Raw genomic sequence first — 24691 nt, forward strand, 5'->3', positions numbered from 1 at the left:
TAACTTTATGACTTTCGGTATTCACAAAAAGCATTTAGGAGTAGTAAAGTTAGGATTCCTAACGTTACTACTCCTAAACTTCAGACAAAATCCTAACTTTACATCTTTCGAAGCTCACAAAAGGCCTTTAGGAGTAGTAAAGGAATCCTTACTTTACTACTCTTAAATGCCTTTTGTAAATACTGAAAGTCATAAAATGTTAGGATTTTGTCTCAGTTTAGACAAAACTCTTGAAATAATCTATGAAACACAGCAATGCCCTCACCCCAGTCAGTGTTTTTCGAGGTTCCCATGGCAGGAACGTCTCTATTTTGGCCTGGAGGGGCTGCACCTTACGCCTACCTGAAAGGTCTCCCAAGTGCACTACAGACCTCTGCCCTATCTGGCACTTACTGGCCTTGATAGTCAGGCCTGTAACAATGCCATGGGTACACAAATGTGTAAGCCTAGGAGCGAGGAGCAAGGGAAAACAGAGAGGTAACTTCCTACAACAATTGGCGTCAGTCCCTCTGCTGTTCTGGGCTCAGGATAGGGAAAATGTTGTCACCCTCCACTGACCCATATTTCTCTTTTGATAATTGGAGTTTAGGGAGAGGTACAACATTGTGACGGCATCCTCTCAAAGTACGGCTCGAGACGATTGATATGGAGGCTCTGGTGTTCTTGAGGTCCACCATGTAGGTAGCTTCCCCCTTCCTCCTAACTATATCATAAGGGCCTTAATCCAAACCATTGGTGGGTGCATGTATAGAAATCTTTCAAAATAACCCACACAAGCTGGGAGAAAATGCCAAGGAATCAGGGGAATGCATGCCAGTCCTAGAAATAGCCCGTCTACTTTGAGGGCTCTATCTGCATGTTGGTGATTGCAGATTTTCAATGCCATTATGTTATTGAGGACCTTCTGTCAAAGATGCTTATCATCTAACCCAGCTCCTGGCATAATCAAAGATTTGGGTATCATTTGAAGTGAACTGGATTGTGGACCATCGGGGTCTATGCTCAGTCTCTCTGTTTGCCTATCTATATATATGCTATCTCTATGCTTACTGGGGGCAGTTCCTTTCTGTTTTTTATTTCAAGTTTCAAGTTTCAAAAGACCTTTATTCGAATTTCATAAAATTCATAAAAGTACCAGACAAAAGCAACAGTTCATTTCATTTACATTACATATTATTACAGAATTATTTAAAAATATATATATTACAGTACAATACAGTTCTGATGAGGCAAATTTCATGGATTTTCCATCGTTTTACGCACTCGCGTTAACAGTCTCAGTAAAGTGCTAGTGCGAAAAATGAGTTTGTCTGTGTCCAATGAAATCATCATTAAGTACAACTTTTCCAGTGAAAGGGATCGATGTTTCCTAAAATATGGAGTTAAAAGCCAGTTAATATATTTTAAGTAAAATGTACAGAAGAATAGGAAGTGTAGATCATTCTGTGTACTAACACCATCACATGGACATGGGTTAAAATCAGTGCTATGTCGATATCCCAGAGGAAATGATAACAATAATTTCACTGAACCTGCTCTTAAACGAAACAGAAGAGATCTCCCCCAGTTGGTCATGGGTAGAGTAAGATAGGGCGGGAGTGGATATCTGCACAATTCGTTTCCCATATATTTAGCAACAGTTGATTTTGTTGATTCTCTTCCCATCCTTTCTGATTTAAAACGTGCATACAGTGCATGTTTAACCTCTGCTTTATCCTTAAGCTCAATCTTGGAGGCGTCAGAGAAGAGATCACCTTTACCCACGGCACTTAGTGTTTTAAAAACTCCTGATAGCCATGGGATCTTCATGCCCCGATCACAATTTGAGAAGTCTTTTATAATATTTTGTGTGAGGGTGGCTGAATTGTTCCTCCAGACTTTGACCCAGAATAATGTGGGTCTAGCTCTAATGAAATCACAAACATATGGGAGATTTAATTCATTGTGGCAAATAAAATCAGACGACGAGATTGGGGCGCCCAATACTTTTCTGCAGAAGCGACTTTCTTCCCACTGAATGGGTGCGCTATCTCCCAAACCCCAAACCTCTGCTCCATAAGAGGCTACTGGTGAGCACTGAAATCTAAATATTTTTAAAATTGCTCTAGTAGCACCTATTTTATTCGGGCGGGGCAGGCTCAAAATGGAATTGGTGGCTTTCGAGAACTTGCTCGTGGCGTGGGCTAAATGCCCACTCCACGAGCCGTTCGCAGCGAAAACCAACCCTAAATAAGGAAACATGGGGACAGATTTGAGTTTATCTGTCCCTATGAGTATTGTATTGAGCTTCCGCTTCCCAGGGCCACATGACATAATAAAAGACTTTTTAAAATTTACACGCAGATCCAGTCCCTCCATATGTTTAACAAAACCCTGAACAAGCAGACAGAGGGCATTTGGTGTGCGGGCCATAAGCACTGCGTCATCCGCGTATAATAAAACTGATAGGGGCTTCCCCAAAATTATTGGTACATCGCTGGTGACTTGTTTGAGCGTTCCAGATAGGCCGTTGATATAAATAATAAACAGCTAAGACGCACCCCTGTCTCACCCCCCTACCAATATCAATGGCTCCAGAGACCCCTCCACCCATCCCAATCCGAACCTGTGCTTTTAAATCAGTGTGTAGGTAGGCCAGGAAGTTAACAAGGGTCTCATCTAGTCCATAGTTCAATAAAATCATCCAGAGTTTTGATCTATTTACTAGATCAAACGCAGAGGAGAGATCCATAAAAGCAAGGTAAATGGGGGACGATTGGGCAATATTATACTTGTCGATTATCAATTTTAAATTCAAACATTGCTCTACTGTCCCCACCCCGCTCCTGAATTCCATCTGACACTGGTCTAATAACTCTGTGTTTTCAGTCCATTCAAGCACCCTATTATAAATGACTCGTCCCAAGATTTTTAGGGTGTTGTCCAAAAGGAAGATCGGACGGTAATTAACTGAGTCCGACCTATCTCCCTTTTAAAAAATCGGGACGATGGTGCTAGTTGCCCAAGTGGTGGGCATGGGTACTGTTGGAAGACTGTTAAAAACGTTAACTAGAATTGGTGCCCATAAATCTGGACTATACTTAATGATGTCGATGGGCAGGCCATCAGGGCCTGGGGCCTTATTTCCGAGACTTTCTTTTATGGCTGTTTCGACTTCATAAACATTAATCAATAGGCCATTCAGCTGTCCTGGGCTATAAGTCATTGCCTCCCTAGGTGGAGCAGCATACATTTTTGAAAAATGGGCCTCCCAGACACTGCTGGTTATATTACAACTGGTTGATGTTAACTTTTTACCCATTTCTCTAGTTTTCCTAACTGTGGACCAGAATGGCCCACTGCTCCCCAGATTAGCTCTGATGACAAGTGAGTCCCACTGTTCTGAGAGCAGTGCTGCCTTTCTGCCTGTTATTGTGAGTTTGTAATGTTTCCTAGTTAATTGGACAGCCGTAGGGCACCTAGGATTAGTAGAAAATGCCCTTCTCAGGTCCCTATTCGCCAGGGAGCAGGCCGAGTCGAACCATCTTGGTTCCGTCTCTACCCTTGGTAGTGGGACCGACAGAAGGGTTTTTATCACTAGACATAATTTACCAAAGTCCGCAATCGTCCTATGGTGATTGCCGTCCATGGATAAACAGGAATCAATCAGATGCTGGTGATTAACTTGTACAGTATTCAAGATTGCCCCACTATCAACCCCTCTCCATTTAAGTCTCCGGCCATCAACCGACGGTGTAATGTCTCTTGCACCATTTATATTTGAATAGACAGAGCTAGGGGCTATATCTAGAGTAACCATTAATGGATTATTATCCCCAAACGATGTCTCTAACACTGCAGATTTAACTACACAATCTAGTAGATGGGATGTCATAAAGATATAATCAATAGTAGAGCTACAGTCCCTACCTCTGAACGTGGGAGCATGGGGAGCACCTGGGTTATAGCCTATTTCCATGACGTCACCAAGATTAAATTCAGATAGAATAATCCCTAATTCAGTGCCCCTTCGTTCTGCTTGATCTAAGTATATCTTGTCCTTCAATCCAGAATCTATGGGTATCTTTGCATTGAAGTCACCTCCAATCAAGATCCTTGTCCCGACAGCTAATTGTAAGCTAGATTCCAGATTATGTAAGATTTTTGAAAGAGCCTCGAAGTTTTTGTTTGGTATACAATTAAAATCATTAATATAAAAATTAATTAAATAAATTCTGGTCTTTGCTTTATATTCCAAAATTTGGATATTCAAATTCCCTCCTGACAGATCTCTAATAGTGCCACCAGCCAGTGTCTTAATTCCTATGAACAAACCACCCACTGCTCGACCAAAGGTGGATTTCGGCGCTGTTACACTAAAACAGTGGTATCCCTCAATGTAGAGGTTTTCAACAGCCCAAGTCTCCTGGAACATCACAATGTCAATATCATCAATTGTCTTAATCCATTCCAGGTCTGAGAGCCTTGCTTCTAACCCAGCTACATTCCAGCTAAGGGCTTTCAGACCACTATGGCCACAGTGACTGGTGGGCTTAGACCCATGATTCCTCACTATGTTAACATCCAGAACAGGCGATGGTGATATTCCCAAATCAACATTACTTGGGAATGCGAATAAGCATTCCTCCTTGCTGTTACCAACTGCTGTGTGACCACTATTAGCTTCCATAACGCCAAGTAATTTACCCTGAGTTGTAATTTCTACCTCTGTTAGGTCGCACCCTTTATAACCATTGTTTATAGCTGTGCTTCCAGTATTGTCACCTGCCACGGTAGGATTCAATCCAGGTCATCTAAGTTTGAGAAGGCTTGTTCAAACCTATTAAAGGTTGGGATATTAAATAGTGGCCTTACTTCATTTTGATACATGAATTGGTTAGGGATGATTGTGGGATAGAATCTATCCCTGTGGTTCTGCTGGGGCATTGTGGGAAGATGGGTGTTGAACGGTTGGTGTGCTAGCATTGGAACCTGGTGATGCAATACGGGGTCCTGGTTCTGGCGAAAGAGTGGAGGCCTATTCCCATCAAAATTTATGTTTGAGTCCCGGGGGGGGCACAACAAAGTTGTTTGCCATGGAGGGAATCAAGTGTCTATAAAAATAGCCCAATGGGAGCAAAGTGGTATTAAATTCCCATGGCGAAGGTAATGGTGCGCTCGCCAAGGTTTTTTCCGCCCTTTGAGGATTTCTAAAACTTACAACAATGCAATCCCCCACGAACTTTTTCCTCAGCGGGCCTACCCATCCCACTCTCTGAGTGTGAATAATCTCCCTTACCCCTTCCATTGGGAAACTGCAGTTTGCAGTTAACCAGTGAAAGGTCTTATTTTTAAGGGATATTGGGGTTTCTTCCTGACCCTTCCTAAGTTTGGGAACATTTACTAGGACCAGCACGTAGGCAGCGCATTCAGGCGGCAGACTAATGCGTGGAGGAATCTGCCTCATGTTGGTTGCCATATCTTGGTCGGGAAGATCCCTTGGGGGGTTTTGGGTGGGATTATTAGAATGACTAGTTTGCCTAATTTGGGTTTCCTTACTTTGTGCGGTATTTGTCCCCTTCCCTGACTGGATGGTGGCAGTAGTGTTATTGGAATTGGCAGTGGGATTAGTAGTGGTGATAATATTTGCTGCTGGTTGTTTGGCAGCTGGTTGTTTAGCAGCAATTCCCTTACATAGGGCTTGTGGTGTCTTAGGCTTTACACCCGTAGTGGGGGCTATGTTGTTCTTAGGTCTAGATCCCGTATGGTCTGAATCGTCAACAATAGGAGTGTTTTTAGTGGGTACATGTAACTCAGCTACTTGTTTTTCAATCCTTATGAGTCTAGATTCTATTGGGGACAAATAGATACTAAGGAGCTCACCCATTCTTTCCAACAAATGGTCGTTTACAGCATCTGTATCAGATTTATCCCCTGTGCGCTGCGGCGCCGGCTGTGACACTTCATTTTCTATTGCTATTACTGCGTTCCTTCCTTCTGTGTTTGTATGTAAGTTAGCTACTTTCCTGGCCTTTCGCTTTGGGGCGCTGTACTTTCTACATTTGGACCTGCTGGGCTGTGTTTTGTGTTTAGTCTGTTTTTGTACTGCGCCTTCACGGTTACCCCTCAGTTGCCTTGTTCTATCTGCAGCTACCTCAGCTGGTGTGGGGTCAATGGGGAGATTCGGGGTCCTTTCCAAGTCCATAATAGAGTCTAAATCAGAGTCTATTAGGGGGTTTGAGGCAGATAAATTAACCTCATTAGGTATACTATGAATATCAGCATGAACAGCAGTTATAAGGCCAACGTTGTCATTTATGGCCTGAGCTGGTGTTCTTGCTGAACCAATGAGGCCAAGAGATGATCTTCTAGCTATAGCTAAATCTTGCGAAACCCTACGTTCCAAAAGTGTGATGCCCTGATTTATGGCATCATTTGCCCTTATAATAAAATTATCTATTTGGCTCGTCATTGGGACCACCCCAGCTGCTGTTTTACTCCTTGAGCCCCTAGTAGACATAATGATAGATTTTAAATGCGTTTCGTGTTTCACAGTAGCTAAGACGCGAAAATATTATGTTAAACTTAAGCCCTCGCACTCTCCTTTCTAGCAGGCAGTAATGATGAGAGGAAAGGGGGACCCCTATAGAGTAGCTACAAAACAGAGGGGAATATATCAGGGCTAGGCCAGCAGCACGCTAATCGCGATGCGGGGACCAAAAACAAATACAATATACAATATAAGCAGTAGTTATAGAGACTCAGATAACAGTACAACTAAAACAAGGAGCAATATGCCAAACAGTGTGGACTATAGAGGCAGCAAAAGCAGGTTGTTGTTTATAGGACTGTTGTAAACTCCACAATAGGAAGAGTAATAGTCTGAGAGTCAGTCCAAAGCAGGTGGGTAGTATTACAGTCACGTACCTCGAGAGAGTTCAGTAAGGAAATGTTAGGGTGGGGCACCCAACCCGACCGTCTCGACCTCGGAGGGCCTCAGAGGGCCCGCCCTTTGCCCGGGCTTAGCCCGGCGTCGCCCGCGCGCGTCCCGCGACGCGGGAGGATCTGCTTGCTGCGCCTCCGGGCGCGGTTACCTGGCGCTGACGCTGCTCCTGGCGTCCTCGGGAGGCCGCACTGCCCCCTGGGGATTGTAGTTGCACTTTGGACGCTCCCCCTCTCGGCGGCCGCTGGTTCGAGAGCGGCGGCGGGGGAGAGCGAAACTGACTGCCGCGGTATCCTGGGCACAGGTGGGCGTGTTGGCAATCCCCCACAAAGTTTGTAATCCCTTTATTTGAGTGATTTGTAGAGCGCATAGCTGCCCAAAGGCTTCCCAGCTCTAAGTGACCAATAGAGGCATAGAAGTGGACTAGTAATACTGACAGAACAGCCACCTTTTGATTGATTTCTGGAAGGCTCCTTCTGTTTCCAGGAGTCTAGAGTCCCATGGCAGTGAGTTCCACAGCTTGGGAGCTTGATCAGTAAAGGATCTGCCTACCCATCTAGCTCTCCTGATTCTTCTTATCAGCCGTTCGGAGCCGGACCTGAGGCTTCTGTTTGGGACATAGGGGATCAGAAGGTTTCTGATTTTCCTCAGGCCCTTGTTGTTTAACATTCTGTGCGTCATACAGAGTGTCTTGAACTTAATTCTAGCCTCCGGTTGAAGCCTCTGAGGCACTGGCATTACTGGGGCTGTCAGGCATAAAGCAGATTTGTGAACGTGAGTTCTTCTGTACCTGTGCTGTGTTCCAGAAACTGTATGGTGGGTACAGAAGCAGCAGGGCCATTGAAAAGTGCTAATACTGTGGAGTCCAGGTCCTACAAGATGGACCCAGAGAGTCTGATCCACACTACTCAGCAAACTCCAGAGTCCACTTTAATCATCTCTCCTGCTAGTTGACTGACTAATGACCATGAGTGAAGGGAAAGTGAGAAATCAAGTTGGAGACTGAGTACCCACATAATCAAGATGTAGACCACCAGCACCATAAAAGCAAGGCAAAGTAAAGGAAAGTAGCCATTGGAAATTATTTAGCCAAACAAATAGAAGAACAGTTGACTCTGTAAGCCTTTAAGACTAGCTCCTGAATTTGAATTAAGCCCCTGCCCTTGGAGAGTGTCCGATGAACAGTTTTGGTCTACCTATGTCAGTTAAGCACAGGGAGCAGATTTAGTAAGAATTCACGCAATGCAGTTCGGCAAACAAGTTGCCGTGCAGCATTGCATGAGTGTGAGAGTTGAAATGCACCATAACAACTAAGACTTGACACTCTTCACGCCTTCCCTTCGCTGGCGCACTTGAGATTACCTAGCGCCAATGCAGGCACCCATGCACCATGGTGGAAGGGTGCCTACATTGTGGAAAGGATTGTTTTTGTGCAGGAAGGGACACTTTTCTGAAAACAACAATCCTTATAGACATATTACTCTTTCTATGTGTGTTGCAGAAAGTAACAAGGAGAAATCGACATTCTGCTCATTACACCTCACTGTGGAAGGCATAGCATTAGATGCATTGTGAGGTTTACTAGCTTTTGTAAATCTGTGAATGGGCCACAATGTATGGGTGGATGGATGGGAATATTCATTCTCCACTATGCAGTTTGGTACTTTATATCTACCAAACCATGCAAAGTCAAGCATAGTGGCTTTGCATAGCTCGATAAATACCAAACATTATTTACATCACAAAAACAATGAAACCTTGATGCAAAATCATAGTAAATCTGCCCCATGAACTTTGGAAATACTTGTGGACGGGTTGGAAGTGTGTTTAATGGCCACGGGCCAGATGTAGGTGGCCAAATAGCGAGCGCTAGCGTTGAAATTAATTTGCGATCGCTATTTGGCTGCGAGCAATGTAGGTGAGTTTAAACCTACTAGCAAAATAAGGAATCGCCAAATTGAGATTCCTTATTTTGCTCTTGCGTTTACGGAATCTCAAATTGCGATCCCTTAAATGCAATGTAAGCAGCACAAAAGAAAGCGCACTTTAGCCTTAAGGAATCGCTAATTACCACGAACTTCAAGTTGGTGGTAATTAGCTATTTCCTTTAAAAAAACACTTTTTTGCTTTTTTTAAAGTGCCATGTGGCACACAGGGCATGTATGTGTGCCACATTTGCGCACATGCACATTTCAGGGGTGCGACATCCTGGCACCCTTGAAATAGCTCCCGCTATTTGCGATTCTTCAATAGTTAATCGCAAATAGTGAATATCTTCCCATTCACTCCTATGGGCTTCCTAGCCCATAGGAATGAATGGGTAGGTATTCCATATTAGCGAATCTCAATTTGCGATTCGTTATTAAGGAATATTAAGGAATTGCTAATATTTTAGCGATTCCTACCTATATTCAATTTTGTGAGTCCTTAATAGCGAATCGGTAAAATTCACTATTAAGGATTCGCAAATTGGATTTTACCTACATCTAACCCCATCTGTTTCTTCTTTTCTTTATTTGACCCCCCTCGCCCTCTGCGCCTGCCCACAAGTAGACACATAAGCATTTTTGAAGATACATCCAGGGAGCTTATGAAACTGGTAATGGATGTGCACTGTGTGAAGCCTCGACACATAAGCTACAATCCCACTCTGTACTGGAGTGTCCAGCTCACTTTGTGCTCACTGAAATATCAGCTCTTTGCCATTAGACCATGTGAAGATACCATGTGACACATGATATAACCAGGTGTGCTGGCATGTCTATCCAAAGTCCATTTTTTTATTTTATTTCACTTGAGTGCTTCTCATCACTGGGAGGAAGATGTCCACCTGGACAGGGCATGGCTCTGCACCTGTTTGCACCTGTTTGCAGCTGGCGATGCAGACTCTGAGAGTGGTGCCCCGGGAAAGTCTGTGGGCTTGACATCTGCTTCAAGTCTTGAGAAAGTAATAAAGACAAACTTCTACTGTTGCTTTTGGAAAGTGCCAACTCTAATAGTGCTCTTTGTCTTTCATGGCAGAGCCAAACCAAGGTAAGAAGATTTTTGATAGTGAAGAAAAAAGCATCGGTTCAAAAAGCAAAGGACAATAACATTAAAAGTGGGCTGAGACTGAGAGTCTGATTTAGTTGTTGGCGGGCCTGGGACACCCACATACTTGATGCTATGATCGCCTGCATACCTTGCGGTCCAACTGCCCGCATACCTGGCAGTCTGTTGGCCTGATTAAGAGGCAGGCTCTGAGACCATCATCTGACCAACACCAGACAGCCTCCTTGGCCAGGATTTGAGCTCCCATGGCGGTAGCGATGGGGGGAGCGGCAGCAGTGGCAAGAACGGAAGTCAATGGTGGTGGTGCCTTGATGGCCACCGCCATCAGGATGACGCCTATGTATGCCCCCATGCCATGTGCAAGGTTGCACACTCTGTTGCTCTTGCAGACTGTGCTACAGGGAAACAGTGCACCTGACCACCTGACCAGTGATATCATAATATGGCAGCCGGGTTGCCGCCTGGTTGTCACCATTTTCCCTAATGGCACCACCCCAGGCTGGCGGTGTGCACCCCAACAACTAAGTCAGGCCCTAAGTGCAACATCTTGTGGCTCCAACTGGTAGTAATGATTTAGAGTAGCCCTCCCTGTCGAAACCTATATGCATATCAGTGTCAGTTAGGTGTGCATGTGCATGTTAAAATTTGGGATGGTGGTAACTCGCATAATCCTCTCTAGCATAACTATGTGTAATTACCTCCCAGTTACTCGTAAGAATGAGTATTTCTGTGAGAAGCATAATCCAGCATTTAGAGCTGTTTTCGTAGTGCAAGATGCACCCTTGCATTCGAAATGGGCTAAAGCTTACATTTTGCACTAACAAAATAGTACTAAATGCTACAGTACACAAACAAGCAGAAGTCAGCAGCCACTCCCTCTCAGTTAGTTCATTGCTCCTGTGCTCCTGTCGAAGAATCTGTATCCCAAATGACTCTTAGCTACTCAAGCTGGAGTAATCATATAATGTCAGAAATGTCATACTCCGAGTCTCATGTGTAATAGAAATTTTGCCCAGGCCTAGTTAAAATGTACAGTGAGATCTGTGAAAGTAATTATTATTATTATTAGTTAACATTTCTTAAGTGCATAGCTACCCTAAGGCATCCCAGCGCTAGCAGCCGAGTGAGAGGAGGCGTGAGCTTACAGGTGGATGTTCTGGAAAAGCCAGGTTTTCAGGTGCTTTCGAAAGTTAGGATGATGGGTTTCTGAAAGTAACTGCAGGGGAAGGGTATTCCAGAGCCTGGCTATGCAGTAAGAAAAGGAGCTGCCCCCACTTTGTGTCTTTTGGATTTTGGGGATTACAGCCAGTCTCAGCCTTGGGGAGTGCAGAAGTTTCCTTGGTTGACATTGTGAGCGGTTGTTATATCAAGTTGTGTAGCGCCTCGAGTTACTTGATGACACGATGGGGCATATTTAGAAGCCCCTAGTGCCTCTGGAAAGTCACCTTTTTGTCACTCCGGTGGTGCTCTTTTCTAGCTCATATTTACAAGGCCTGGCTAAGCCACTTAGCGTGGACTATCCGAGCCTTGTAAATATGGTCCTCTGCAAAGTAGTTTTCTTCAGCAGAGGGAGGTGCAATAGGTGTTGCTGTGGGTTTTCCCAGTAACACCCATGGATTTATGATATCGATGGCGCGCGGGCTCTCGATTTACAAGGATCTGTTAATCTCAGGCAGCGCCAAAACAAACTCCTTTCAAAAGGAGGAATTTGAGTGGCGAAAGTAGAGAAATACTTCATTTCTCCTTGTTGTTTGCTCTTTCTACGTGCGCTGCATTCTTCTGCACACATAGAAGGAGCAAAACACCAGTAATTATTTTGTTGTGCAGGTAGGTGTCCCTTCCTGCACAAATAAAATCATCCCTGCATTGCAGGCACTCTTTCGCCATGGTGCAAGGGTGCCCGCATTAGTGCTAGGCAGCTTTTGTATTGCCGGTGCAGGGGTGAGCACAGGGATATGCCATATACTTGGTAATACAGCGCATCCCTGTGTTTTGAAAATGACGCAGATCAGGGCAGTGAAATTGCTTGTGGCACCACACTGGGCTATTGTCATGTAAATATGCCCAATGTCTTTAGGGCTCATGTCCTGCGCTCTGTACACCTGCGCTGGATGTGATGAGTCCATCAGGCGAGTGTAGCCTGGAAGTGGTAGAATGTGGGCCTTAGTTCTACTTAAAAAGGGAGAGCTTGGCGTGTATAGAAAGGGGTGTGTGAGGCGACTGTGTGTCCTGATCAGGAGCTATGTGCACTGAGTACATTCAAAGGCTTTGTCTTAAGAATTGTGAAGAGCTTGTGTGGCTTAGACAGTCCGGGTAATAAATGTATGCACCTCATATGCACTAGTTCTTTGTGTGTTGATGTTCTGTGGATGTAATGCAACCACATTCAGTGAGCCTGCTGGAGGGATTGGACAAAATGTGAAGGGAAGGAGGAGGAGGGAGGAAAAAGGGGGCACTGCAGCCATGTCGTCACCTCGTAAATAAACTTTGGGAGTTACTCATAAAGTGTTTGCATTTGTGTTAGGTTTGGGTTTGGATGTGTGTGTGTGTGTGTGTGTGTGCGTGCGTGTGTGCGTGTGTGTGCAGGTGTGTGTGTTGGGGGTGTGTGGGAGTGTAGATGTGTGTGTCTATTCTACCTCCCTCCATCATTATTCCACAGACCTCTCTCATACAACACAGAAAGGACTACAACCTACATTAGGCTGGTGGTGGTCGTTGTATTCTTTCGGGGAACTCCCTAATGGCCGCGCTAAGAATGCACCTTCCCTTGGAGGACGCAGCTGTAGCTAAGTTTTGATGCCTGCCTTCCCCATTTCCCCCCCAGTCAGGTAGGCTGGGGCACCAGACAGAGACAGCACAGTTTCAGTGTACATTAAAACACACCTCTTTCTGCAGAGGGCAGCAGTGCAGGAGACAGGCCTACAGACCACACAGACACCATCAGAGGTAGATTTTTGTGAATGCTGCTTTATTTCATGCAGAGGATTGAAACAGGCGAAGCAGAGGCATTTACGCCTTGTACAGCTGTTCAGGTAAATAGATGAAGAGAGCGAGATTGGGAAAAAAGCTACATTAGAATTCTGGAATCAGTGGAAGAGATATGCTGATTAATGTCTCTCCTGTCATGTGGGGTGTGTGAAGCAGAGTGAATGACAGACACGAGGGAGCTGGCCAATCAGGGCCCGCCCTCGATACTCTTATCTCGATAAACTTTGCTCACTTTTTGTACGGCTTCAGGGAGCTGGCTGTGTCGTTAAAGCCGATGCTGCGATAGTCCTCCACGTAGTCATCAGCCAGCGCCACGATGCAGGCGCCCTCGTAGTCTTCCTCCTGGTAGATGCGCCAGGCTCCCTTCTTAACTTGGTGACAAGAGAGTTTGTTATTCATTCCATAATCAGCCAGGTGTGGGGTAGCCGATTTTAGGGTGATGCTTTTTCCCGATCTCTTGGCTTTCTCATAGATGGTGATTTCTGGATCTCCCAGCCCCCCCTGCACCACCCGCACTGAGGAGATATTTCTGGAAAATCCTCCCACAGCGTCATGATCCCCCTCCCGGAAGAGCGCAAACTCCCCCTTGAAGCCCTTCTCTGTAAAGACGACGCAGGGGTCGCCGCTCACTTTCATGGACTTGACCCGATTCAGGAATCCAATTGACGACAAATCTGAGAGGTCTTGTGTGACATCCACAGAAGATGGGCCCTGGCAGCCCTCCTCAGCGAAGAAGTTGACGGTGGTCATGGTGGATCTTTCTGTAAGCGCTTAACGTCAGCCGACTCTGGTGCTAGGCGCTGTGAGGGTCTCTCAGGTGAAGCAGCGGCTGGCCTCTCAGGGTGTCCTGTAATGGTGAAAAAGTGCATCTGGTTAATATGAAATGACAGTCGACGTGTGATTGACACAAGCTTGTCTCCTCATGAAGGATCGTGTTAATCTGCACACACGAAATCTGAAGCTCTGGCATAGCTGAAATAATGATGAGGACATTCATTTCAGCGATTCATTTTAAATTCTGCTTTGTTCATTTGCTAAAACAAATGTGCGCTTATTACCAATGAGAAGACCCGGCCAAGCAGGTGAAGGGCTTTTGCCTGGAGGAAACGCATTACAGGTCCCCGAAAAACCCTTCACTAGAGATTTGGATACATATTTGTAAATGACGTTTTTCTCGGCAGCCCATTTTTTTCCTGTTCATTGATTTAGGGGCAATGCTGGCCCAACTGGAGGGAGCAGTGGAGGCTGTACAGGGAACATTTCTATTGAGTCTCAAATGTCTCAGAAATGAGGAGATAGCTCTAGCACAGCCATGTGTGTGTTTGGGGGGAGGGGGAGGGATGATTTACACCAAAAGAGAATCAGGAAGTGTCAAGGGGGTGAAGACAGCATCTGGATGTGTAAATGGTGGCATGGATTTTCCTATTACGCACCATAAAATCATGATAAAGCAGGAAACAAACTTTTTTCCAGTCTGTTAACAAAGGTTGAGATTAGGATCTGTGTCCCTGGGCTCCAGAAACTACAACCTTAGGATCTCACCAAGTTACCTCCTCTTTACTAGGGATGTATTCTTGGAGGAGATCTGTGGGTCAGCAGGTTCAGACTGGGGGAACCAAAGCAGGCCTGGCAAACAGCCTCATACTAGCCGCGCTCTCTTTGTCTTCTTGCACAATCTCTTTTTTATCCGTCCACTCTCTCTGTTTTCTTCTCGCTTCTTTATTTCCCCTCTCTGGCGACTTTCTGTCTACCCCCTCCATTCCTCCTGCTAATTCTTTCTCTCTTGTATCCATCCATTCTCTCCTTTTCCCTCTCTCTTCTTTGTTTCCCCTCTCCGGTCACTTTCTTTCTACCTCCTGCTCATTCACTCTCTCTTGAAGCCTGCTGTGGTTAACCCGGGGGTGCTGCAGAAAGTAAGAACGGCACCAAGAGTGACTCTGGCTTTCAAGATTGTCTTCAAGGGATCCGACCCACCGGGGTAATGCCCGGTGCAATCAAAGGCCAGTCCACCCTGCATGTCAGGGTGGAGCCATCAGCAGGAAGAAAATGACTTAAAAACGAAATGTTGCAGTGGTTTGACATTCAGGTGAATTTAGAGACTCTTACGAAAAACAGACAGCCTTCAATATTAGATCGACCTCCCACCGTTGCTCCTTGGATGCAAACATTTACTAAAATCACTATACCCCCAGGCTCAGTCCGAGCAGGTAACAGCAGAGGGCCGGGTGGGGGGATTTGGAGGGACGATGCAGAGGAAACATTGAATAAATAATGTATTTTCCCTCTGCATCCTCCCTCCAAATCCCCCCTCACGCGGCCTCACCTCTGTTACCTGCAAGGACCGCAGCTGAATCCTCAGAAAGAATATATCCGGGTTTCTTTTGCGTCCATTTTCTTTCACCTTCCATGAAGTTGCTAGAGGGGTCCTTGAAGTGTTACGAAGGAACCAGAAGTCCCCCAACTCTTTCATGTTACCTCAGGCTTAAGCACCCTCGTTCTCTGGTGTCCCTACAGGAAAGAGCTCCAGGAGATTGGCACAGGGGGTGCAACTGAAACCATCACTGATATTGACTCTGGCTAGAGTGGAGAGCTGTGGGAAAGGAATTTCTTGGTTGACAAAAAGTGGCTCCATAAAGGATCACATTAATCTACACAGCCTACATCTGAAGCACTGCCATAGCTGAAATATTGGTGAGGAAAACCAATGTCACAGATTGATTTTAGACCAGCTTTGCTCATTTGCTGAAAGGTGTGCACATTACGAATCTCAAGGCAATAATACTACCAAAGCAAGAGAAGGCTTTTTGCCAGGTCAAAGACCTCCGCGGGTTCTCTAAAAACCCTTCACTATAGGTTTGGTCACACACATTTTTCTAAAAAGATGTTTTCAGTAGGCTATTATTCTTTCTTCTGTTTAAGCCCTAAATTTGTAATAAGGGCCATAGACTACTTGAAAACCGTCACATACGGTATAACAACAACATAGGCTCTCATAACCCGTTTGTCGGAATCGGGTGGAGTATTTGCCACATGTGTTTTTTAATAATTACAATAATAGGCTTTGGGAAATGCAGTTGAAAAAAAGTGTTAAAGTATTTTCAATAAGAGACTGAGGCAACCACAATCACACGTATCACGATCAACTAGTGGATTATCCAAGTACAAAGAGAGTGGTGCAGGGATGCAAATGTAAATGTAAATGTAAATTGATACTTGTATAGCGCACTACTCACCCGCAAGGGTCTCAAGGCACTTGTACGAAAATGTTATGTTATGTCCAAGACCCGCCGAGGCGGGGAATTGAACCCTGGTCCCGGGCTAGACCTCTGCATCAGGGTCTGCCGCTCTAACCATTGAGCCACACTTCTCTGGAAGACCAGGAGCAAAACGCCATGAATTAATTGCGAGAAAATTGTTCTGCACCCATCAGACACCACAAGAGATATAAGAACAATTTGAATGACATAGTGTACAGACTCCATCAACTCTTTTTCTAAACGAAAAGTCTTTTTTCTTTACAATCTTCTTAATCGTTTTCTTTTTTCCCCTTTGAATTCGGGTTCCTGCCACATTATGCCATATGTGAGCTCTGATACACCCAGGTCTTGAGACCAACACTGGGGCAACCTTAATGCGATGTTGACATTACAATCGATTGTTTCTTGACATTTCACGAGCCAAGTTGAGGTGCTGCAATAGAATTGGCTCCCTGCACAAGTGAAAGAATAGATCTGTTGCTCTGGTAGAGCTATCCATTTCACCACATTAATTGGCCATCACGTTGAGACTCGAAGATTATTGACATTTCCAGTCTACAAGAGTGCAATTAACCAACAAGCCCTGAAGAAGTCTCTGCTTAGGGGCGAAATGCATTGGCTACATTGCACTTCACAGAATACAAGTTTAAAAAAAGAATTAGAAGATTGTGAATAAAGAAACCCTTTTTAGCAAAAACATTGATGGAGTCAGGGTACTGTTCCAATTGTTCTAATAGCTCTTATGATGACTGGTGGGTGCTGAATCCTGTTCTTGCAATTATGGTTAAAGAATTCTACATTTGTATTGTCTTTAAAGAAGGCATGGCGTGCTATCCACCTGCATTTTGATGAATCTGTGCTCAGCACAGGGACACCCACATGCTAGCACAGTTTCACTGTTCCCTACCAGCCCCACTTAATGCCTTGTATCCTCCGGCCTTTCCTCCTGGGTGACATTATACCTTCTAACCCAGTTCACTTGTCGAGCCTCACTTTTTTCAGTCACATTGCATTAATCAAAGCCACTAAAGCAGTCCCCATACCTTGCTCACCAGAGATACCCACTTGTACTCAGACTATGGCACAGTAGAACACAATGAGTTGTTGGGCGCTCCTGTTCACTAACTCTTCTCATTTTGCTCCGTTAACCTTTGCACCAGGCAGGATGAAGGTCTGTAGTGTTTTATTTCATAGGTTAATGTCTTTGGAACATCTCATTATTAACGCCATACTGTACACCATTAGCAACTTTGCACACCTCTACAGCAACTTTGCAGTGAACTCATTGCTAACCTACCCACCACCACCCAAGATGGCTACCTGATCTAATGGATAACCCTCACCAGAAACAACACAGGAGAAATTGTGTATGCCATCCCCACATTGGCCCCAATGGACCCATGCCCCCACCACATCTACAAACTGGGAACATTGACCCACATCAATAATATCTCCATCTAATCCCCACTTTCCCCGATGAATGGGAACTTGCAGGAATCAACCTCCTCCTCAAGAAGCACACAGTCAACCGGAATCAACTGAGCAACTTCGACCCATTTCCCTGCTTCCCTACCAAGCCAAAGTGATTAAGAAGGCCACCAACAAGCAACTCACAACTCACCTCAAACGTCACCTTTTTGTAGACAACACTCAATAAAGATTCAGAAAGAACCACAGCACGGAACAGCACACATTGGACCACCAACGACATATAAATCAACCTGGACTGAGGAGAAACAGCAGTCCACATCCTGCTCTCCCACTCTTTGGCCTACGACTCTGTCTCCCATAACACCCTCAACAGAAGACTCCGCGAGATTGGAATACTCTCAAATGGATCTGTTTCTTCCTTACTGGAAGAACCAAAGGGTCAGGTTTCCACACTTCACATCAGAGACCAGAAAATTGATATGCTGAGTCCCACTGAGATTTTCCCTCAGCCCCACCCTTTTCAACATGTACATGACACTACTGGCCAACATCATCAGATCACAGGACATCACCATCATCTCCCACACCAATGACACCCAACTTATCCTCTCCATGACAGACAAAACAATCACCACCAGAACCAACTTCACCAACTGCATGACCATGGGAACAGACTGGATACAACCAAACCTGCTTGCAGCTCAACTCTGACAAGACAGAAGTGCTGGCCTTTGGCAAGAAGACCTCCCCATGGGACTCCACCTGGTGGCTGTTAGTGCTAGGAACAACACCCACAGTCCCTGCAAGAAATGAGGGATTATCCTAGACTACAAGCTCAATATGTCAACACAGAATGCACCTCCTGCTTCCATTTCCTATGCGTGCTGTGAAAAATCTTCAAATGTTGCCTCAAAACACCAGATGGACCGTCGTGCAAGCACTCATCACTAGCTTGCTGGACTATGGCAACACTCTCTATGTTGAATTCTCAAAACAACTCCTACCGACTCCAGACCATCCATAACACCACTGCAGGACTCATACTTGAGCTCCCAAGCTGCACCCACATCAAACCACACCTCAGGAAAAATCACTGAGTTGAGCCAATTCAAACTTCTTGTGCACAAATTCAAAGGTCTACACAGCACAGGACCAGAATTCCTGAACAGCTGCATACACCTCGACCAACCCTCCGGTCACCTACGCTCTGCCTCACTCTCATTCCCAACAGTCTCTGCATCCTCAAAAACAAAACTTGAGGTTGCTCATTCTCTTACTTTGCACCCAAGACATCGAACAGCCTCAATACATCAGTCTCCTCCTCACTGCTTGAGTTCCACAAGAGGCTAAACACATAAGCACATTGGGGACAACACACCTACACACCTGCCCAAACACCTGGATACTCTCTCTGATGATTAATGGGCTATACAAACCAATATAATATAACATGCTCTGTATTTGTTTTTTCTCTTTGTTGCACAACTTGAACCTTATTTATGACTGACAAAGCCGCCTCACCTGTACTAGAATGTAAATGTCCATTCCTACCAGGTCTAAAGGCTTTGTATTATAATGACTATCAGAGTCCTAGAGTATGCACTAAGAGATGTCAGACTTTTTATTTCGCTGAGATCAGGAAAGACAAAAGGCTGAGCCTCACGCACAGAGTCTCCTTCACCTTCACAAACAGCTAGCAGTCTCACCCCCCACCACCTACCAAAAGGCAGTGCTTCAGGAAGTTTAATCAGCACCCTCTTGCTGAGAAATTCTTCTTTAATTTCTAAAGGGAGCCCATTCACCATCCTCTTCACTTTAGTGTCTGGCTTTGCACCCTCAAACCATTCAGGCAGTACACTTCATCTTGTGCCACACCACAACCAGGGGAATCCAAAAAGGATCTTGTGCCTTTATGATTAATACTGTGAGCCAAACTTCACAACACATCCACTCCAGCATATGGAGAATCTCCTTCTTTCTGTGTGCATTGTTTACCTAAATATTTATCTCACATTGCTCTGATCTTGAGGTTACTTCTTCCTTAAGCACAGTCTAAGCTCCTGGTAAATCCCGGTATAGGTGCTCGGCCATTACATTTTGCTTCCAATCCGTAGCTGATCATCGGACCTTGCTGGTAGCCTAACAGTGGACAGACTGTTTACGTTATCCTAGTGTTCATCAAAAATACCCAATAATTCCTCTTATTCATATGCAAATGATGCAGCTTCTTTTTATAGTTTTTCATCTTCAAATTGCATGCTTACTCAAAAAGAATCCTCTATATTTCTAAATCCGGCAAGAGAAACAGACCTTTTCGAAATGTCTAAATGTAGCCTGTCCTTTTTTTCCCAAACAGGCCTAATCTCTATGATTGTATTTCAAAACATGGACCACAGCTAATCTTAAAGAACACAATCTCTCCTTCTTTGAAACTCACACCCCTGAAACATGACAATACTTAATCACCTCAAGCTCATCTACTAGCCCATCCCAACCATCTGCCTGCCCCTTCCAAATAATGAGCGGACAGAGCTATTGATTTCTATCAATTGAATTTACCACAAAGAAGCTGGAAAGAATGCATTGAATGGTTGGTTGAGCACCCTAGATTAAACCCAGTAACACTTGATTAACCACTAGCCTTTGGTTCCAGAGCATCATGCTGCTCGGTGTAAAGCGGATGTATGAAATTACAACGCATGCTTTGACATCGCATGCTTTTACAACGCGTTTTTTACAACGCATACCATTACAACGCATAGTGCTTTGGGGCGTGGATAGTGAATAGTTTAATTTACTATTCTAACTCCAGTCCCCGTGGATAGTAGGGAAGGTGTTGGACAGTAAATTAAACCTATTCCTTATCCTAGAGCGCCCCCTAGCGCAATGCGTTGTAATGGTTTGCGTTGTAAAAGTTGTGTCGTGAAGGCACTGCGTGGTAAAAGTTGCGTTGTAAAGGATGTTTCCCATGTAAAGCACATCAGCGTCTCATCAGGGATAGTAAGCGCAATATAAATGCAATGACTATATAATACAATACCCTGAAAGTCTTTGGTCACCGGCTGGGGTCCTAGCTGTCTCTGGGCACTCTCGGATGAAGCAGGAGTTGGTCTCTGAGGGTGGACTGGCTGTCTCTGGACACTCTCAGGTGAAGCAACAGCTGACCTCTCTCAGACTGGCAGTCTTGGTCACACTGGGAGAACCAGCAGATATCTCTTTATCCACATCCAGGAGCTTTTATACTCTCTCAGCCCTCTCTGAAATGGCAGAGATGTGGGAGGAAGAGGAGTGGCCACATTCCCACTCACATATCTTGTGTCATTTCTGGGAAACTGAGGTATCTTCCTTAGATAAGGATTGTGCAAAGCTTTATTCAAAAGAAATGTTCACAGCCAATGTCCTTATCATGTACTTTGGAACACAGATATGTTGATAAAAGGACTCCTTCTGGGGTTTTCGGGAAATGCAGTAGATACGTGTTTAAATTTCAGCATTTCCAGTGTGAATTTACTGAGTCATTTTGTCACAACTCGTTTTACAAATAATCGTTGCCTAAGTACTGCAGCATGAACCTTGCAGTATTAATACATAGTTCATTAGGAGGATGAACTAATGGTAAAGTTAGCAGGTCAGGATTATTTTAAAGCTGTGCTTAGTGAATATTTGTTTCAGCTCTTCGTAAATACTCCCAAGCAGGATGTGACAAAGGAAGATTAGATGAGGTTCTTTATCCAAACCTCATAAGCAGTAGAGTTCGGGCCTCATGTATGAGGGGTGACGCATCACTGCCTGAAAGCAGCGATGCGTCACTTCTCAGTGCACTTAATATTTCATTTGATACCTCTGTATTTCTGACGTATCTGTAGGAGAAAAAGTAATGCATTGTTGGAGTGTGTCACAAAAGTAACGCAAATCCAGCAATGTGTCCTTTCACATGGGTAAAGCCCATGCAAATGGTCCTGTGTCAGTATTACGCCTGCTGTGAAGGACGCTTAGGATATTGACACATTTGCATCCTAGAAGTGGCGCAGTGAAATCTCATAGATTCCACTCGGTCACTTCTTTGAGGCTTACTTGCATGGAAACGCCCGCCCATAAGTTGCTTTTAATGGACGATAGTTCCTCCAGAGGGGGGACCTGTAGAATGAATGGATATTGGAAGGAGTCCGCATCAGTCTGCACCTCGGGAGCTATTTTGCCCATATGACGTCATGTTACTGCTCCGGGATTTTGTTTCTAATCTTAAACAGTCTTTTCATCATTTCTATTTTTTATCTATTTGAAGAAAGTTTTACATTCTCTTCTATGAAGTAATAACAATAACAAAGAATAGGGTTCACTTTGGCCTTGAAAACGATGATCTTGGGGATGAAGACACTATCTAATTCCGCTGTCAACATGCATTTTCCATTTCAGATGTCATGTAAAAGTTTTACAAGTTATCCTTCTTTCCTGGGGAACATGTACTGACCTTACTGAGGGAAAAATAGTCTTGAAAACATATTATTATTATTTCAGCTTTATACCACAACAGCTACCAACAAAGGGGTCCCCGTTCTTGAAGCCATATAGAGTGCAGCCCGAATATGCCTCTAAAACAACGAGGGGACTTATTTATGGCCCTTGCATCACGTTTGCGCTGCCAGTGAAGTGAAGTCTATGAGATTTCACTACGCCTATTTTAGGACACAAATGCATTAATATCTTACGCCTGCCTCATGGCAGGCTTAAGACTGACACAGGCACATTTAACATGGGACTTGCCCATGTGTAATGACCCATTGCTGGAGTTGCGAGACGTTTGAGACACACTCTTGCAATGCGTCATTTTTGCACCTACAGATACGTCAGAAATACTGATGTGTCTTACTGTAAATATGGCGCATCACAGGTGTGGCAAGGAGGGCACAATGAAAAGTGACGCATCGCTGTTTTCTCGCAGCTATGCGTCACTTTTCATGAATGTATCGCTTTGTTCGCTTTGTTCGCCCTAAGTGTGGCAGGGTATGCTCAGGCGTGAGCCCCTAGCTCACTTGGCCACTGGATTCAAGATAGCCTGGCTGATGAGGATTATGAATCCGAAACCGGTCACAGGATGCTTGTTTCCGGTCCATGGAAGACATGGCTTGGCAGTTCGGGCTGGACTGTTCCCATGAGGCACAGGTTCAGACGGATTTGCATTTGGCCATGTCTGAAATGGGGTGGCTGAGTGGGCTAAAGAACGGTGATGGAATAAACCCAGATCAGTTGACTGGGGGTGAGTGTTTGATTTGCTCAAATGCTCCATCCATCATCCCGTTTTGTATCGCTTTGTTCGCCCTAAGTGTGGCAGGGTATGCTCAGACGTGAGTCCCTTGCTCACTTGGCCACTGCATTCAAGATAGCCTGGCTGATGAGGAGTATGAATCCGAAACCAGTCCCAGGATGCTTGTTTCCGGTCCATGGAAGACATGGCTTGGCAGTTCGGGCTGGACTGTTCCCATGAGGCACAGGTTCAGACTGATTTGCATTTGGCCATGTCTGAAATGGGGTGGCTGAGTGGGCTAAAGAATGGTGATGGATTAAACCCAGATCAGTTGACTGGGGTGAGTGTTTGATTTGCTCAAACGCTCCGTCCATCATCCCATTTTAAATCGCTTTGTTTGCCCTAAGTGTGGCAGGGTATGCTCAGACGTGAGTCCCTTGCTCACTTGGCCACTGGATTCAAGATAGCCTGGCTGATGAGGATTATGAATCTGAAACCGGTCCCAGGATGCTTGTTTCTGGTCCATGGAAGACATGGCTTGGCAGTTCGGGCTGGACTGTTTCCATGAGGCACAGGGTCAGACTGATTTGCATATTGCCATGTCTGAAATAGGGTGGTTGAGTAGGCTAAAGAATGGTGATGGATTAAACCCAGATCAGTTGACTGGGGGTGAGTGTTTGATTTGCTCAAACGCTACGTCCATCATCCCCTTTTGTTTCGCTTTGTTCGCCCTAAGTGTGGCAGGTTATGCTCAGACGTGAGTCCCTTGCTCACTTGGCCACTGGATTCAAGATAGCCTGGCTGATGAGGATTATGAATCCGAAAGCGGTCCCAGGATGCTTGTTTCCGGTCCATGGAAGACATGGCTTGGCAGTTCGGGCTGGACTGTTCCCATGAGGCACAGGGTCAGACTGATTTGCATATGGCCATGTCTGAAATGGGGTGACTGAGTGGGCTAAAGAATGGTGATGGATTAAATCCAGATCAGTTGACTGGGGGTGAGTGTTTGATTTGCTCAAACGCTCCGTCCATCATCCCCCTTTGTATCGCTTTGTTCGCCCTAAGTGTGGCAGGGTATGCTCAGACATGAGTCCCTTGCTCACTTGGCCACTGAATTCAAGATAGCCTGGCTGATGAGGATTATGAATCCGAAACCGGTCCCAGGATGCTTGTTTCCGGTCCATGGAAGACATGGCTTGGCAGTTCGGGCTGGACTGTTCCCATGAGGCACAGGCTCAGACTGATTTGCATATGGCCATGTCTGAAATGGGGTGGCTGAGTGAGCTAAAGAATGGAGATGGATTAAACCCAGATCAGTTGACTGAGGGTGAGTGTTTGATTTGCTCAAACGCTCCGTCCATCATCCCCTTTTGTGTCACTTTTCATAAATGAGGCTGTTTCTGAAAAGCAGAGAATAAAAAACACCTTCTCAAAGCAAGCTGCAATTCATTCCAGAGCGTGGGGCCCAAATAGGCAGAAGAACGCCCCCTCATATGGGTCAGTTTCACTCTCAGAACTGTGCACAGTGCAAGATCACTAGATCATTGGGCATGAGCCGGTTGATGGAGTCTCACCAGACTACGTAGATAGCAAGGGCCAGCTCTTGATCTGGTTTTGTGCACAAAGCATAGAGCCTTGAATTGTATCCTCGTCTCAACCAGTGCAGATCCCTCAACTGAGAGGAGGCTGATTCCGTTTTGGGGAGCATGTAAATCAGCCTAGCTGCCGAGCTTTGGACCACTTACATCCTTCTCATAGAAGCGTTCTGAAATAACATTGTGTGATTTAAAATCACCT

The 24691-nt window shown here is 45.1% G+C and overlaps 2 protein-coding genes across 3 annotated transcripts in view; both read right to left on the reverse strand.

The window, feature by feature from the left end:
• LOC147726071 (epidermal differentiation-specific protein-like) overlaps positions 1-24691 on the reverse strand; it is a 637522-nt gene that overhangs the window by 338959 nt on the left and 273872 nt on the right. The window lies entirely within an intron of this gene.
• LOC147726072 (epidermal differentiation-specific protein-like) lies at positions 12920-20837 on the reverse strand. 2 transcript variants are annotated; one of them, XM_086962874.1, is made up of 2 exons: positions 20690-20837; positions 12920-13808 (listed from the first exon to the last, which is right to left on the reverse strand). In XM_086962874.1, exon 2 carries the CDS (start codon positions 13709-13711, stop codon positions 13190-13192), a length of 522 nt encoding a protein of 173 aa, XP_086819000.1. In that variant the 5' UTR covers positions 13712-13808; positions 20690-20837; the 3' UTR covers positions 12920-13189. The 2 variants fall into 2 exon arrangements, with proteins under 2 accessions (XP_086819000.1, XP_086819001.1); XM_086962875.1 differs by lacking the exon at positions 20690-20837 and adding an exon at positions 18340-18443.

The sequence above is a fragment of the Lissotriton vulgaris genome, chromosome 3_1 (assembly GCF_964263255.1).
Source record: "Lissotriton vulgaris chromosome 3_1, aLisVul1.2, whole genome shotgun sequence".
In the NCBI taxonomy this organism is placed as follows: Eukaryota; Metazoa; Chordata; class Amphibia; order Caudata; family Salamandridae; genus Lissotriton; species Lissotriton vulgaris.